This window comes from Spermophilus citellus (assembly GCF_964194105.1).
Source record: "Spermophilus citellus genome assembly, chromosome: 2".
NCBI lineage: Eukaryota > Metazoa > Chordata > Mammalia > Rodentia > Sciuridae > Spermophilus > Spermophilus citellus.
Window position 1 is genome coordinate 132,229,349 of NC_138183.1, and position 18,224 is coordinate 132,247,572.

General features: G+C 46.9%; 1 protein-coding gene across 9 annotated transcripts in view; it reads right to left on the bottom strand.

Annotated features, from left to right (window-relative positions):
- Nucleotides 1-4,518: 4,518 nt before the first annotated feature.
- Nucleotides 4,519-18,224, bottom strand: part of ST3GAL4 (ST3 beta-galactoside alpha-2,3-sialyltransferase 4) — a 50,193-nt gene continuing 36,487 nt past the window's right edge. For 3 of the 9 annotated variants that reach the window (XM_081261765.1, XM_081261763.1, XM_081261766.1), the window contains 10 exons: nt 13,414-13,489; nt 13,031-13,139; nt 12,439-12,519; nt 12,124-12,221; nt 11,843-11,903; nt 11,220-11,315; nt 10,914-11,103; nt 10,049-10,192; nt 5,485-5,628; nt 4,521-5,194 (listed from right to left, as the gene is read on the bottom strand). In XM_081261765.1, coding sequence (XP_081117891.1) covers nt 5,108-5,194; nt 5,485-5,628; nt 10,049-10,192; nt 10,914-11,103; nt 11,220-11,315; nt 11,843-11,903; nt 12,124-12,221; nt 12,439-12,519; nt 13,031-13,139; nt 13,414-13,429 — 1,026 coding nt within the window. In that variant the 5' untranslated portion in view covers nt 13,430-13,489 and the 3' untranslated portion in view covers nt 4,521-5,107. Of the gene's footprint in view, nt 5,195-5,484; nt 5,629-10,048; nt 10,193-10,913; nt 11,104-11,219; nt 11,316-11,842; nt 11,904-12,123; nt 12,222-12,438; nt 12,520-13,030; nt 13,140-13,413; nt 13,490-18,224 lie in introns of all 9 variants that reach the window. The other 6 variants (XM_081261768.1, XM_081261769.1, XM_081261764.1 and 3 more) reach the window with 5 other exon arrangements.

Below are 18,224 nucleotides of genomic sequence, written 5' to 3' on the forward strand. Positions count from 1 at the left end.
TTGCAGAACTCGGGGACTGAACCCAGGATCTTGTGCATACTAGGCAAGCTCTCTATCACTGAACTACATCCCCTAAATCCTTTTTATTTATTTTTAAAAAAATATTTATAGCTGTAGATAGACACAATACCTTTATTTTATTTATATATTTTTATGTGATGCTGAGGATTGAATTCAGTGCCTCAAATGTGCTAGTAGTGCTCTACCACTGAACCTCCTTTTTGTTCATTTTTTATTTTTTGATTCTGGGAATTGAACTCAGGGACACTCAATCACTAAGCTACATCCCCAGGCCTATTTTGTATTAGAGACAGGGTCTTAGCGCCTCACTTTGCTGAGGCTGGCTTTGAACTCACAATCCTCCTATCTCAGCCTCCCAAGCTACTGGGATTACGGGCAGGTGCTACCACACCCGGCCCCTCTTGTTATTTCTTGAGACAGGGTCTCACTAAATTGCTAAAACTGGCCTCAAACTTTTAATCCTCCTGCCTCAGCCTCCTGAGTTGCTGGGATTACAGGTATGTGCTACCACTTCCTAGCTTAGAAATTGTATTTCTGATACTAATAGGCATTGTACTGTCAAGAAATATTGAAAGAAGACAAGAAAAGATAAAGTGATACAGATAAGGAAGAGAGACTTTTACAGCAGAATTTGAGATAACCTTGTTTAAAAGTTTCCTTAGCTTTCTCGCCATGCAAGAGCTACATAAGTACAACATAAACCCATAAAGAAAAAGTGAGCACGGAACTGCAGTCTCTCTACCAGTCTCTAACTTGGACTTTTGAGGATTTTTTTCCTCCAGCAGAGTAGCTCTGTACTCAGTAAGGATAAAAACCCATTTTTAAGCAAGTGAAGACACCCTATAAGTGTTAAAGTGGTGATGTATGTAAATAGTGTTTTAGAAAGCCTCAGGATAATAGATGGTTCTGAAATAGCTTAGTTCAGTAATTCCAACTTTGATCCCCTAGGGTTGTTTCAACGTCTGGACCTTCTCTCATTCTCTCCACCCAACTCCACCTTCCCAGTCCAGCAAAGCTCTAGATAAGAAGATAAGGCTCTGTTGACCGGGAGAGTATACTTGAAATTGTTAGTCTTCCCTAGGAACCTCATACAGGGCAAGAAAAAGCAGCCGACTAATCATCTCAACCCTGTAGGGTCTCCTAGCTGCCTCTCAAAGTCTGCTGTCCCTTTAAATGAAGGAGCAGAGCCTTCTAAGTCATCTGGACTTCTTCCAAAACTGTCATCTTATGAGACTCAAGGTTCATCTCCCCATTTTATTTCTTGGGTACAGAATCCCGAAGGTCTCTAACAAGTGAAGTTCTTTTGTTGAGAAAGAACTGGACAGGAAAGCTGATTTAACCATAAACACACGCTCATATGGCCCTTGACCTCTGATGGGGTTATATACTTGCACACACCTTGTAAATTGAAATTATCTTACACTGAAAGGGCATTTATTACATCTGATTACAACACAGCAGCTATAGAGTCTGTGGTTGCCCTTCCTGCCGGTGCGGTTTACTTGGAGCTTCAGTTCACTGCCACTGCCCAGCATCAAGAAAGACTATTGTACTCCTTAAGGTCTCTGACATTAACTTTAACTTGAAAACTACTGCTAGAGAGCAGCTTGAACTCACAGCTCATTGATTATGCAAAACCTGTGTTCCAGTCATTCCACCCTCCTCTACCTAGCTTGTGGATGGTTTAAAGAGTTCTGTATCCAGCCATGTTATTCCGCACCTGGGCAAGTATTCGGTACCTCACCTGTTTCAAATGCTCCCCAAGTGTTTTCCATTTCACAGGCAGCTTTCCAATCCCATGTTTATATTATTTTCCAGTCTACAAAATATCTTAACGTGTTCCCATTAGATCCTTAAAATTTCACTGTGAGACAGGCATGCATAATCTGTATTTTCCAGATGGAAAAGCAGAGGTCTACTTGACTAATTAAATGATAGAAGAGGGAGGGGAGCCAACCATATTTTGTGCGCGCTATATTTCATTGCCTCCCAGACAGTATTGTTTCTGAGCTCAAACTTTTTGTAAGCTAGACAGTCTCTGGAGGAAGGCATTTGAATGTATTAATGTCCTTGGGAAGTGCAAATAAAACCCCTAAGTGGGGCTGCTGGGGATGTGGCTCAAGCGGTAGCGCGCTCGCCTGGGATGCGTGCGGCCCGGGTCCGCTCCCTCGCCAGGTTTCACCCCAGTCTCGCTGAAGTCGGTGGGTCACGTGACAAAGCCCAGGCGAGAGCCCAGCAGCTCTCGAAAATGCAGGCACCTCGTGCAAAACCCGTGCGGAGCGGCGCGGGCCCTGAGCCGGTTGTCAGGGAGGCGCCGGCCTCTCTCGAGGCGGGGAGCCAGGGCCCGCGCCCCTAGGGGCCTGAGAGAGGATACCAACCGTGCGGGAGCTCGCGTCTGTCCACCACCTAGAGGCACCGATGACGCATGCGCGGCCCCGCCCCGCTGACACACAAACACACACACCACCCCTCCCGCTGGCTGCGAAACCTGTGCGTGCGCCTCATTAACACAGTTCAAGGGCACTGGAGATTAGAATGGGCTTTACACGCAGACCCGACCCGAGAGTGAAGCCGTCCCTGGAGATCATCTACACTGCTGGAGCAAGGGTTCTGAGCAGTGGATTCTTGTTAGAATCCCAGATTTCTGGGCCCCACCCTCAGGAGTCTAGGACCCAGGAATTTCCATTCTTCAATCACCACAGGTAATTCTGAGATAAGTAGTTCTCATTAGCTGGACTTACCCTCCTATTTCAAGAAATGCAGTGATTGGGACAGAAGTCAAGAACCGATGGACTCAAGATTGAACAGAGGCAAATATGTGCCATGGCATAGCTTGTTGCGGAACCCAGTTTTCTTGACGCATTCTCATACTTCCAACTCCTTCCTCTTTCCCTCTTGCTGTCTAGTTTAATCAGCACCAGGCAGGCTGGCAGGCAGTCCATTCACATTAGTTGGACTAACTAAAGACTGGAAGTGTCTTTCCCAGAACACCAGACAACTCCAACAAACTCCTCTCCCAGCACTAATCCTCACTCAGCACTGCTTCAACCTGAACAGGGTTTGGGGTACCCTGAAGAAAGTTATGCTTACCCCCAGCAAACAATGGCCTGTGTGGGTGTACAAACACACACCCATACACTCTTCTCTGTGTGCAGTCATGAAGAACTGTCCCACACAACCTGACAAGAATGTTAAATACTCCCATGTCTGAGTGTGTGGAGTTTGGAAGGTCTGCCCAGTCCCTGCGTGTTGGATTCTGGCTCAAGTTTAGGCACGTTCAGTATCAGACAGTGGCCTCAGTCCAAGACGGCTGGATCTTGTGCAGAGACAGCCACTTTCAATGGCCTTGGACAAAGAAACAAGACACTCCCTTGCATATCCTCATGAGAAGCATCTGGGAATAAACAGAACTGAGATCCCCCCACACACATTCACAACCCTGTTGGAGTCAGCAAGTTTCCTCCCCAGGACAAACCTGGAAGACAATGCCTGCCTGTGGGGGTAGAGAGGAGGGGGTTGGGGTTGCAGGGCCCTATTTGTTTTCAGAATCCCCCATCCTTCTAGGGGGAGAGCAGCTAACAAGGTGGCCAGGCTTCTGAGAATGCGGGCAATTCCACTCTCTGCAATAGTCCTCAGAAGTGTTCTGAAGAATGAAGTTGGTTGATCTCTAAGCCACTCCAACACACTGTCCAGAACTGTGTCATCTTCTGTCCCTCTCAAACCCCTGTCCCTCATTATCTTTCCCGTCCCAGCCTGGCTCATCTCAAAACCTCAAGGCCAGGAACACAGCTGAGTTCCAATCCCCCCGGGGGAATTCCAATGCTCCCTCCTGGCTCCAGATGTAAAGGAACAGCTGTGGAGGTGGCAGGAGGCCCAGTTGGCAGTGGAGTAGGGACTGGGAAGATGGAGAACAAAAGCCAGAGATACAGGCAAACGGCAGGACTGTTAAAATTCTAGGGACTTGGGAAAGAAACTGTCTCATCCCCTGGCCAGGAGACTGGCTGCCAGGCCTTGCCAGATTCCTCTGGTGCTGCCCTCCAATTCTGGCAGCCTGTGCCACTGGCAGGGCCTTCCATAAACTCTGTTTTATGATTCCCACTTAATCTGAGAAGGGAAAATTGGCTTGCTTTGTCTGACCCCACCCCGTCCTTAAAACATGCACTTCCCAGCATGAGCTTTTGGTAATTGAAGAATGGTGAGGGAGAGAGGAGACAGGAAAGGATTCCACCCCTCCATCAGACATCCTCTTTCCCCCTCCTTCCCTCTTCCTGGGAAGTAAACCAGGATGCTGAGTGCAGGCTGGGTGTCCACAGCAAGGCCACTCCAGGTACCACTTGCTGTCCTGCTGTGCCTGGTGACACTGTGCAACTGGGCACCGGGCACAGTCTCAGTAATAATTATTCCTCAAATGGCAATGTCGTGCTCTGGGTGCTCTGTCACACCCCCATCTGTGTCCTCCCCAATCTGAAAGGACACAGGGTCTCACACCTGCTTCCGTTTTAGGAAAAATATTTTAATGGTAGGTTTGAAACCTCTTTTTCTGAGGTCCTCTTCTTGGTAGAACCCCTTCACCCATGCTCTTCCCAGTCCAGCTGGGAAGTAACAGCTCCTCTCTGGAGGACACCCAACCACTCCTGGTGACCCGCCCTCCTGGGAGGCCAGTTCTGGGTCTAGGCTTTGGTGGGCCCATCACAAATAAGTTTTTATAAAAAGTGGGCAGAACACTGTACTGTGCCCCTTTTCTGGATGCCATGGGACCAGCCCACAGCACTTTCCTACCCCTTAATTAAATAGCCCATTAAATAATCTCTTGGTGCTAGCAGAGGGGGTACTCAGCAACAAGTACCCTGGCTTGGCCGGGTCCCTGTGGTCCCCAATGCCTATACCATGACTGGATCTGGGACCCCTCAGGTAGCCAGGGGCATGGCCTTATCTCAGATTGGGCCAGTTCCAAGACCCCCCTCCCCAAACAGGAGAGAGTGAGTTCAAGGGGGTTGTGCTGGCACCAGGCATCCCTGCAACCATGGACAGGGGTCCCTCAGGCAGTGAAGTAGGCAACCCTCAAGGGTTACAGCTCTGGCCTAAGTCAGAAGTACGTGAGGTTCTTCACAGCTCCAATCTCCAGCATCCGCTTGATGGCCAGGGCCTCTTGGGACACGTTGTGGCCTGACCCCTGTGGAGACAGCCAAGGAAGTATATTGAGGGGCTCCCAGGGACCTCCCTGTCCTTCCCCATGGCCCCACACTTCTTGGGAGGTCTTTCCCTGTGTTGGCTCTTGGAAGGAAGGCAGATCCACATGGCCAAATACAGAAGATACCAGCCAGGGGTTCAGAGCTCTGACTCTGACTGACTTCATAGTGAGGCACCTCTGGGTGCCTTCACCTCTCTCTCACCCAATGTCTCTCTGGTAGTCTGGTCCCCAGACCCATCTGAGCCATGGAACTCCCAAGCAGGGCCACTTACCGCCATGGACTTGAGTGTGATCTGCTCATAGTAGTGAATGGTCTGCTTCTTATTGTAGGCATCTGGGTAGCCAAAGCCTGCAATGTGCACTGAGTCGCAGAGGTGAAGGGCCAGAGTGATGGCCAACAGACCTGTGGTTGGTTTCTGAGGGACAAGACGGGAGGCATCAGAGGGTGTCCTGCTCCTCCCCTGTCTTCTGTGTCAGTGCTCTGATGGAATTTTTGGAGTCATGGACATGTGCTTCTTCTGCACTAATAGAACAGCTCCTAGCCAGCTGAGCACCGGAAGGGGCTAGTACAGATAAAGAAGCAGATATTTTTTTCTATGAAATTTTAATTCATTAAATTTTTTTTTGTGGTATTGGTACTGATGACTGAAACCAGGGGCACTTTACCAATGAGCTATATCTCTAGCCCTTTTATTTATTGAGACAAGATCTCACTAAGTGCTGAGACCGGCCTCCTGCCACAGCCTCTCAACTCTCTGAGATTACAAGTATGTGCTGCCCCCTAGCTCATGCATTCTAGTTGAAGCACTCTATTGAGCTATACCCTTAGCCCAAGTTAATTAAACTTTAAATTTAAGCAGCCACGTGTGGCAAGTGGCTACCATAATGGATCATACAGTTCCACATATCTGGGGGGAGGGGTTGATCCTTGAAGGAAGACAATGGGAATCAGGATGACAATAATGGCAATCGTCATAATACTATTGCTTTTTGAGTACTTACTATGTGCCAGACACTATGTTAAGTGTTAACATAGTATGTAATACATCATCTCAACTAGTCCTCCCCAAAACACTTGCTATTTTAGTATTAGCTCCATTTTATGAAAGAAAAACTAAGGCTTACAACTATTAAGCAACTCAGTGAAAAGGAGGAAGGGATCTGCTATGTGACCCTTCATGGGATGGGCTCTCCCCTTCTATAAAGTGAGGATATTAATACCTTTCCTATACATGAAAAAATGCTCACCATCTCTAGCAGTCAGAGAAATGCAAATCAAAACCACCCTAAGATACCATCTCACTCCAGTAAGATTGGCAGCCACTATGAAGTCAAACAACAACAAGTGCTGGCGAGGATGTGGAGAAAAGGGTACACTTGTACATTGCTGGTGGGACTGCAAATTGGTGTGGCCAATTTGGAAAGCAGTTTGGAGATTCCTGGGAAAGCTGGGAATGGAACCACCATTTGACCCTGCTATTGCCCTTCTCAGACTATTCCCTGAAGACCTTAAAAGAGCATGCTACAGGGATACTGCCACATCGATGTTCATAGCAGCACAATTCACAATAGCTAGACTGTGGAACCAACCCAGATACCCTTCAATAGATGAATGGATAAAAAAAAGTGGCATCTATACACAATGGAGTACTATGCAGCAATTAAAAATGACAAAATCATAGAATTTGCAGGGAAATGGATGGCACTAGAGCAGATTATGCTTAGTGAAGCTAGCCAATCCCTAAAAAACAAATACCAAATGTCTTCTTTGATATAATGAGAGCAACTATGAACAGAGCAGGGAGGAAGAGTAGGAAGAAAAGATTAACATTAAACAGAGACATGAGATGGGAGGGAAAGGGAGAGAAAAGGGAAATTGCATGGAAATGAAGGGAGACCCTCATTGCTATACAAAATTACATATAAGAGGTTGTGAGGGGAATGGGAAAATAAACAAGGAGAGAAATGAATTACAGTAGATGGGGTAGAGAGAGAAGATGGGAGGGGAGGGGAGGGGGGATAGTAGGGGATAGGAAAGGTAGCAGAATACAACAATTACTAATAGGGCATTATGTAAAATTGTGGATGTGTAACCGACGTGATTCTGCAATCTGCATTTGGGGTAAAATTGGGGGTTCATAACCCACTTCAATCTAATGTATGAAATATGATATGTCAAGAGCTTTGTAATGTTGTGAACAACCAATAAAAAAAAAGAAAGAAAAAAAAATACCTTTCCTATCCAACTTTTGGACCACTATAGGACCTCACTTTCTCTACCTCTAATTCATCCACAGGGATGGGCAACCTGATGTTCAGACTTCACACGGCTTGCCTTCCTCAGCTCCAACAATCTATTTTGCAGAGCATCTCTGCTGCCCACTCCATTTGGGAACTACCTTCTGATGTGTCAGCCCTGAATGACAGTTTTCCCAGTTTTTCCTCCAGCATCCCTTTCAAGCTCTTGGTCTTCTCATTTCTGTCCCCTGCCTCAACTCTTTTTCACTCTTGTTGCTTTAACCCCCCCCCCCCCCCCCCCGCCGCGGTCTCTCATCCAGTTTGAGCCCTGCAGAGAACCATACTGCCATCTCCTAGTTAATTCTGCCTGGACATGGGTTCCTCAAACACCATGCTCTTCTTCTTTCCTGCATTCTCTGAACTAATTAAATATATTACCATCCATCCACTTGTCCAAATTGGAAACCAAGAACTGGTCATATACCTTTCAACCCCAGAATTCTAGGAGGATCCCTATTGAATCTCAATTTTATATAATCTACTCCCCTCAAAGGTAGATGAAAATTGCCTATGGGATAAATACATTATGCTTCATTATGTTACTTTACATGGCAGAGTTGGCCAGAAGAGAGGAGATAATCCTGATGGGATGACCTAATTACCTAAACCTTTAAATCTGGGTGTTGAGGCCAGAGATGAAAGAAGTCAGAGATCTGAAGCACAAGAAGGATTTATCCTGCTTGAAGTCACTGGCTTGATGATTCTTGCCATATGGATCCCTCACTTAGCTGACAGCCAGCAAGGACATGGGGACCTCAGTCCTGCAACCACTGGAACCCAATTCTCTCAACAGCAAGAATGAACTTGGAATGATTTTTCCCCAAAAGCCTCCAGACAAGAACTCAGTTCTTGTGACCAGTCTTGTGACACCCTAAAAAGAGCCTACAGGAATATGAACTAAGATGTGAGTATTATTTTAGGCCACTAAGCTCATGGTAATCAGTTAGGCAGCAAGGAAAAAAACAAGACAAGGTCAAGTCTGTGTCCAATCCTTCCTTTTCCTTTCCCACCGCTAGGAGCTGGATTCAGTTACTTACCTCCTTGTACCTCTCTCTCTAGCCTTCACTCTAGTCTATGTTCCCATGGCATACGGTGTTTCTTGCTGCCCCTCAATTCCACTTGCACTGAAACAACTTAGTGGCTGGAGGAGAAGTTTGGTATTGCCAAATGGAAGGATTTTCCCCAGTTCCCTGCTTGTTGGGCCCCATGATCCCTCCAGGCCAACCCCAGTACTACTTCTTGTGGGGAGTCCCCCAGACTTCCCGCAGAAGAAGTGTGCCCCTTTTCTGAGTCCCACTGCCTTTGCAACATTTTATCACTCATAGTGCAACCTGGAGGCTCATTCTGCTACAATGCCTCTCCTTAGGACAAGGAGCACATCTCTCTCACAAGCATACAGGCCTGGAGCCTGGCACTGAGAATCTCACAAGTAGACATTCACCACATGACACTGAGTAACAGTAGATATTCAGTCAAGAATAAAATGATTAGCCAGGCATAATGACACATGCCTGTAATTCCAGCAACTCAGGGGAAGTGAAGCAGGAGAATCACAAGTTTGAGGTCAACCTGGGCAATTCAGCAGGACTCTGTCTCAAAATGAAAAGGGCTGGGGATGTAGCTCAGCAGTAGAGCACTCTGGGTTCAATTCCTAATACCAGGAAAGGGGGGGGGCATTTATTCAAAAGTTGGAAAATATTTACTGAGGAAGCACTGCATTCCAATTTCCATGATAGGCATTTTACGTAATTAATCATTTCTTAAATTCTATAATGGTCTTAAAAGTCAGAATGAGTATTATCCCCACCATACAGACAAGAAAACTGAGGGACCAAGTGGTAGAACTGCCCAGTGCTACACAGTAAGAGGTACAGCTCAGAATCCTGTCTATGACAGTTGGTTTTGCTCCCTCCAACATCCTGCACAGTACCCTGAGGGGGTATAAGATATGTGGATAAGTTCTTGGAAAACTACAAAGTGGATTACAACCTACCAGCTAAAGACCTCAGGGCACTAAGAGCTGAAATCAAAACTGTGACTCACAAAACTATACCACGACTTCTATGACACAACATAGCAAACCACGACATGCAAGGCAGACTGCTAAAGCTCAGACTCTCTTAATTCAGTCAGACCAATATGTTCCAAGATAAGATCACAGACTAAGCATCTAACAACTCTACACAGGCTTAAGCTGTTCCAAAGATAGAACCAGAGACTCTTCCAGCAGCTCCCAGTTTACAAATTCTGACCAGCGCCTGCCAAAACCACTCTCTAACTCCAGCCCCCAAATCCAACACATACCTCTTGCTCATTTCCCCTGTGGAGATGCCCCACAATTCCCCAAGGCATGCACTCTCTCTGTCACGACAGGCTAATAAATCTACCTCTAATTACAGGTCTGTTCCTGAAGGTCAAGTGTAAGTTGCTCTCTCTTATTATTCTCCCTGCTCCCGAATCCCTCTGTGTCACCTCCCCATCCCCTCCACAGGACCCCAACTCTCAGGCCTGGGCTTCTTGTCACCAGCCCATCGTCACCTGTTTAATCTTTCGAGGCTGTTGCATTGGCAGGCTCAACAGTTTGTCAGCTGCAATCTCCATGAAGAAGGGATTGAGAATACGAATCTGTTTGGGGTTGACGTCCCAGATGAGGGGGGGCTGTTTCCAGAAACCTTTTCGCACCTAGGGGGATGGGGTTGGAAGGGAGAGACATGAGAGTGGATGAACACCTGTTTTCTCCTTTCCAACTCAGTCTGTGGTCATCAGCATGGGGTCCAAGTGTAGGCAGAAGGCCTTGGGAGTGCAGGTAAAAGGGAAGGGAGATGGCCTGTGCCAGAGATGGAGGGAGACAGGCAAAAAGTGGAGAACCACCTCAGGGAGGCCAGGTGACAAGGTATGTAGTATGGGGTCCAACAACCTAAATATTCAAACAGGAAGAAGGGGCCTCAGCTTTAGGCTGTCTAAACACTTGGCAAAAATGTTTAGGCTTCAACCAGATGGCAAGGTGAGGGAGTAGGCTCGTTCTGGGGACCATCTGGAAGGGCTCACAGCTTGTTGTTCTGGCCTGCTCCTCGCTGCCTGGAGGTGACTGCTGGAGGGTGCCTCTGCCCCCATGTTTCACATAGGCAGACACATTCTGGTAGCTTTCCTGTACCAGACTCCTCAAGTGTGGGAGGGCCTTTGGCTGCCACTGCCTGACTCCTACAGGTTTTTGAGCCAGGCTACTGGGTAGTTTATCGGAAGCCCTGCAGGACACTGCCCTTGGCAGGAAGCCTAAGGCACTGACCTCTGAGAGCCTGGTTCATGCTGTCCAATCACCAGACCTTTAGGGCTGCAGGACAGGAATTGTGGAGCGTGAGATCCTTACTTGGACAGAGTCCCCATGGGCCCATCCCCCATTTACCCGCTTCTTATCACTCAGGATGGTCTCAATCCAGTGGAAATCCATCGCCTTGAAAGCTACTAGAACCAGGAGTGTGTCTGGGTTGTTCTCCACTTTGGGGTCGAAGTGGGCAGATTCAGGGTAAAAGAGACGCATGGTGGTCTTGGAGCCCACATCTCCCTCGTAGCCAGCCACTGGTGCGTTGTTCAATCTAGGGTGGGGGAAAGGAAGCCTGTTATTAGAGTCTCCCTTTCCCCACCTGTCTACAGTCCCCTGCTTGGGATACCCAGCGTCCCAATAGAATTGGGAAGGGACAGTCATACACACCTGATGACCACATCATACTTGTTGATGGCATCTCCCAGGGAGCTATTCCGTAGTCGATGCCCATTGCCCACCACGACACAGCGGCGGCACTTGAGACTGCATGGGAAGAGGAGTCATCAAACCCAGGAGTCCTTGCTCTACTTAACTCTCACAGCTCTGGATCTGTCTGGGGCTCATCTCAGGAGCACTTCCTCCACTCTCTGCAGCCCCTGGTCCCCATGGAGCAGGCATCACCAAGTAGCCCTGCTTATGATCATGATGACTTTGTAATTCTGGGCCTTAAAGGGAGAGGTAACTCCCTTGAGCAGAACATGGCAGAGAGGAAAGGAGGGAAGATGCAATGGGACCAGTGCAGAGCTCCCTTGCAGGGAGCCTAGTCCTGCCTATTGCCATGGAAATACCCTCAGCATCCTCTGGCACCTGGATGCCCAGGCTAGGTTGCTGTGGGGGTTGGCATACCTATATCCCCGAGAGATAAGCAGGCTAGGAAGGAGGATCAAATTTGCCACAGGGAACCCTTAACAGGAGGCTCACTGGGATGGTGCTGAGCCATGACAATTTCACACTGGGGCAGGAAAGAGGAAGAGGCACCCAGTCTTGAATAAGAGGAGTTATCTTCTTACCTCTGGATGCTCTCAGGTATGGAGTAGCTGGTGATGGCTAGCACCCGGAGGAGCAGGTCCTCTACAAACAGAACAAATGGAAAGGAATGAGACAGCAGTCACCAGCATCCTGAAGGCTGCCTGCCCTGCTCCATTCCTTAGAGCACTGATCCTTCTTCCACCTTGATCCTGATGCTTGGGCCCAGCTTAGAACTTAGGCACAGAGAGAGTGGTTGGCAAAGAACAGGCATCAGTGTGGCCAACATGATTCACTATATCTGCTAAGCTGGGCAGAAACTTACCACTTCCCTTGGTCCCATAGGGCAGCTCATAGGCAGATGGCGTCTTGACCCAGAAATAATCTTTAAGCTGCAGGAAGATGGGCTGATCTCGGGAGTGGCTGCATGGGGTAGGGATGAAAAGGGGATTAATTTAGATGCCAGGGCAGGGTCAGGTCTCTGACTAATATTACATGGTCTTTCCTTTACCCTCTGGCTTTGCCTAACTTGTGTCCACCAGCACAGCCCCCTCCCTCCAGCCAGCCAACACTGAGGCTGAAGCCCTCAATTTTGGCACTCCCCATACCTTGTCCTCTCCCCTCAGCCTCACGTACTTACTTGCCAAAGATCTTAGAGGCCTTCCTTTCTGCCTCACCCTGGAAGCATGGCTCCTTCTTCTCTGGGATGGGAAAATAAAAACTGGAGACAGAGAAGAGAAGGGAGCCCCAGTCAGATCTGGGGCCCCATGGTCAGGGTTCCAGGCAGCCCCTACCATGGCACACAAGTCTCAAAGCCCTGAGATAGGACTTTCAGGGTAGAAACTTTTTAGCTCATGTCCTTTTTTTGCAGGGCTGGGGATCAAAGCCAGGGTCTTAAGCATGCTAGATAAGTACTCTACCTCTGAACTACATCCCTAGCCCCTCAACTCATATTCTAGTTTGAACTCTAATCACTAAGGATCCAACTCTTCCTGCCCCTGTACTCCCTTTGGGGATCAGGGGAATCATCCAGATCCTACCCACAACAATGGCCACCCACAGCAATGGCCACCCACCACAATGGCAACCCACCCTCAATGGAAGGACTCTGTCCTAGTAGTTGGAGAGGAAGAGTCATGACCTGGCTCTCAGAACCCTCCTGCCCTGCTAACCCTGCCCTGAATGCCCCATCCCTGAGAAGAACCAATGAAAGGACATTAAGATGCACTCACAGCTCAATGTACTTGTCTTCTCGGGAGATGGAATACCACACCATGACAACCAGGACCAGAGCCAACATGGCCAGGAGCTTCCAGCCTGCAGGGCACATGCACAGAGGAGCTAGAGGCAGAAACAGGCAGGTACAGCCCATTCTTCTTACCTGCCCCATTCTGGGCCCCTCCAACCCCCAGCTTGAGCAGACCCAGTCTCTGGCCCTCTCCTAGCCCTAGCTCAGGGCTGGGATCTGAATATTTCTAGTGTTCTTTAGGATGAAGAGAGGGTCCCTGGTTCCCAGTCTGACCCTCCACCACCCCCAGGGGGTGCCAGGATGCTGCAGAGATTGGCTTGTGGAGGCCCATCCTTCAGTGAGGGGGAGCCCCTGGACAACACTCACGGGACTTGCTGATCATGTTTCTCAGCGGGTAGCAAGGTTCCTGGGGAGAACTGTCATCCCGGCTGCCTCGGGCCACCTAGGAGGTAGGAGTCCCAGGTGTCTGTCTAGTTGGCTCCACAAACACTCCTGCTTAGAGCAGGACACAGCCACAGCCCACCCGTTTTCTCCTCCTAAAAGCACAAAGCCACTCCCTGGGCAGCATCGCCAGAGCCACTGTCTCACTCTCAACATCCTCCTAACCCCTCCAAGGGCAGCATCAGGGATCCCAGGTTAGTCTTGAACTTGTTGTCCTTCTGCCTTAGACTCCCACATAGCTGGGATTACAGGCATGTGCCATGGCTCCTGGCTCCACCCACATTTGACACAAAAATTAAGCTAACTGTACCAGGGATGGATTCATATTTTATCTATTCTCCACCATCTAAGGCTCCCCTTGCTCTAGCCACCACCTCCCTCTCCTTATCTATCTCCCACAGATCCTGCCAAGCAGGTGTGCTTGTGCCATAGACTGAGAATGAGGGTGGGGCTAGGAGGGACCCATGGGCACCCCCCTTCTGGGCCTTCTCGACTCTGACCCCAGGCAAACAGTGCCTGAGTCTCACCCCACATCCTATAGGGTGAACTCAGTGAGAAGGGGTGATGAAATGGGGAGACAGAAAATGGGGAGCCGTGAGGGAGTAGGTAGTCAATGAGGAGTCTAGAGAGACTTCCAGCAAGGTAAGGGCAAAGGACTGGGTGAATCCAGAAGTGGGGAACTGCCTTGGACTCAAACTTAGCCAGGGTCATGCTGCTGAGTCACTACATAACAAATATCTATGCCTTCCATAGCTACAGGAAGAAGCACAGTGTCCGCCTCTTCCATCACGCACCCACACACACACACACATTCCACGGCCCTGCCCTACAGATCCACCCTGGTCAGCTTGGGTGGGGACTGGGACTGTGATTTTATAAGAGCTCAGGTGACTGAGAATGAACCAGGAAAGGGAAGAAAGGACTAGTGTGTGACAAATGAAAAGTCTTTGATTATTTCTTAGGGATAGGGAGGGACAAGGCCTGGTCTTTGTTACACATCACAGATAGATGATCCTGAATGCTGTTCTGTTATGGAGCAAATTCCCTGCTCCCCAACAGGGTGTTCCTCAGGCTATACTCTGAGTCCACAGTCACTGAAGAAAGAGTCTTCAGTGCAAGGGACAAAGCCAGGGAAGGACCACCACTAGACATCCTCAGTAGGGTTAGTAGCAACCATCAACAGATCCCAGAGGAATAGAGGATGGCCCTAGCTGGTTTTAAAAAGAAGAAGAAGAAGAAGTCGTCAAAGATTCCCCCATTCCTGGGCCTCTCACATTGTAGGCAAGCACTTTATCATCGAGCTATCCCTACAGTGCTGAAAAGTTAGAGATTTGTAATCAGAAGTTCCCAGTTAAAGTCATTATTCTAGAAACTCCCCAGATAGCTCTGCCCACCCACAGCAATCTCCAAGCCATTTCCCACCACATGGCCTCTTCATCTTCTTCACAGCCTTCTTTTGATCTGTAGTTAGCTTAGTTATTTGTTTGTTTTCTGTCTCCCCTATTGAAATATAAGCTCTGCAAGGTTCAGAATAGGTCTGTTCTATTCCCAACGACAGCCTCCAGCATGATGCCTGGCACAGAGTAGGATATACCAGAAAGCACAGAATGAATGCCAAGTTTGTGGATGATCACATCTCCTTCACTGACCCTCAGTTGTCAGGCTGGAAAGTCAGCCTAATAGATCCCTGTTGCTCAAAATACATTTATCAGATCAACAACATGGGTAACACAAAGACCCTTATTAGAAATGCAGAATTTTAGGCTTCCTGCAGACCTACAAAATATTTGATCATGATCCCACATTCAAGTCTGAGAACCACTGATTAGGGAGGATGTTTTCACAATGGCTGAACAGAATTTCCTGTGGTACTCAAAAAAAAAAAAAAAAAAAAAAAAGAAAGAAAGAAAAAGAAAAGGAAAAGAAAAGAAAAGAAAAAGAAACAAAGGTGTGTGTGTGTGGGGGGGCGGCAGGTAATACAAATTCCATACCTAGAAATTCTCAGAGAGTTAGTCTGGTCTAGCCTGGAATTTGCTTACACACTAGGTGATTCTAATATACAGCCATGGTGGAGAACAACAGATTGGACAACCTTGAAAGCAGACTTTTCAAACTTTGATATGCACATTCTGATTCTTATTTAGAGAATATGGGTGAGGCCAGAGGATCTCTCCTCCGACCAGCTCCCTGGGCAGGCTCTTCTGCTTAGCTGGACCACACTAAGTTGCAAAGCTCTAGGTCAGAGTCCCTCCAGCTCTAGGTCAGAGTCCCTCCAGCTCTAATGTTTTTCTTTTTTTTTTAAATTTTATTATTTTTTTAATTGGTTGTTCACAACATTACAAAGCTCTTGACATATCATATTTCATACATTAGATTGAAGTGGGTTATGAACCCCCAATTTTACCCCAAATGCAGATTGCAGAATCACGTCGGTTACACATCCACAATTTTACATAATGCCCTATTAGTAACTGTTGTATTCTGCTACCTTTCCTATCCCCTACTATCCCCCCTCCCCTCCCCTCCCATCTTCTCTCTCTACCCCATCTACTGTAATTCATTTCTCTCCTTGTTTATTTTCCCATTCCCCTCACAACCTCTTATATGTAATTTTGTATAGCAATGAGGGTCTCCCTTCATTTCCATGCAATTTCCCTTTTCTCTCCCTTTCCCTCCCATCTCATGTCTCTGTTTAATGTTAATCTTTTCTTCCTACTCTTCCTCCCTGCTCTGTTCATAGTTGCTCTCATTATATCAAAGAAGACATTTGGTATTTGTTTTTTAGGGATTGACTAGCTTCACTAAGCATAATCTGCTCTAGTGCCATCCATTTCCCTGCAAATTCTATGATTTTGTCATTTTTAATTGCTGCATAGTACTCCATTGTGTATAGATTATCACTATTTGCAGATGACATGATTCTATACCTAGAAGACCCAAAAGGGTCTACAAAGAAACTACTAGAACTAATAAATGAATTCAGCAAAGTGACAGAATATAAAATCAACACGCATAAATCAAAGGCATTTCTGTATATCAGCGACAAAACTTCTGAAACGGAAATGAGGAAAAACACTCCATTCACAATATCCTCCAAAAAAATAAAATACTTGGGAATCAACCTAACAAAAGAGGTGAAAGATTTATACAATGAAAACCACAGAACCCTAAAGAGAGAAGTAGAAGAAGATCTTAGAAGATGGAAAAATATACCCTGTTCATGGATAGGCAGAACTAATATTATCAAAATGGCGATATTACCAAAATTCTCTATAGGTTTAATGCAATGCCAATCAAAATCCCAACGGCATTTCTTGTAGAAATAGATAAAGCAATCATGAAATTAATATGGAAAAATAAAAGACCCAGAATAGCAAAAGCAATTCTAAGCAGGAAGTGTGAATCAGGCGGTATAGCGATACCAGATTTCAAACTATATTACAGAGCAATAGTGACAAAAACAGCATGGTACTGGTACCAAAACAGGCGGGTGGACCAATGGTATAGAATAGAGGACACAGAGACTAATCCACAAAGTTACAACTATCTTATATTTGATAAAGGGGCTAAAAGCATGCAATGGAGGAAGGATAGCATCTTCAACAAATGGTGCTGGGAAAACTGGAAATCCATATGCAACAAAATGAAACTGAATCCCTTTCTCTCGCCATGTACAAAAGTTAACTCAAAATGGATCAAGGAGCTTGATATCAAATCAGAGACTCTGCGTCTGATAGAAGAAAAAGTTGGCTCCGATCTACATATTGTGGGGTCGGGCTCCAAATTCCTTAATAGGACACCCATAGCACAAGAGTTAATAACAAGAATCAACAAATGGGACTTACTTAAACTAAAAAGTTTTTTCTCAGCAAGAGAAACAATAAGAGAGGTAAATAGGGAGCCTACATCCTGGGAACAAATTTTTACTCCTCACACTTCAGATAGAGCCCTAATATCCAGAGTATACAAAGAACTCAAAAAATTAGACAATAAGATAACAAATAACCCAATCAACAAATGGGCCAAGGACCTGAACAGACACTTCTCAGAGGAGGATATACAATCAATCAACAAGTACATGAAAAAATGCTCACCATCTCTAGCAGTCAGAGAAATGCAAATCAAAACCACCCTAAGATACCATCTCACTCCAGTAAGATTGGCAGCCACTATGAAGTCAAACAACAACAAGTGCTGGCGAGGATGTGGAGAAAAGGGTACACTTGTACATTGCTGGTGGGACTGAAAATTGGTGCGGCCAATTTGGAAAGCAGTTTGGAGATTCCTGGGAAAGCTGGGAATGGAACCACCATTTGACCCTGCTATTGCCCTTCTCGGACTATTCCCTGAAGACCTTAAAAGAGCATGCTACAGGGATACTGCCACATCGATGTTCATAGCAGCACAATTCACAATAGCAAGACTGTGGAACCAACCCAGATGCCCTTCAATAGATGAATGGATAAAAAAAATGTAGCTCTAATGTTTTTCAACTTTATCAACTGTACCATCTCCTACACTTCTTGCTCTCCTGATCTTCGTTTTGTAACCTGGATTCACTCCCTCTCAGTGCATCTCTCTTTATATCAGTAAGCCACAACAATGGCTGCACAATGCAGTCAATGGAGGAATTTTAAAATATCCAGATGCGGGCTGGGGATGTGGCTCAAGCAGTAGTGTGATTGCCTGGCATGCGCGGGGCACTGGGTTCGATCCTCAGCACCACATAAAAATAA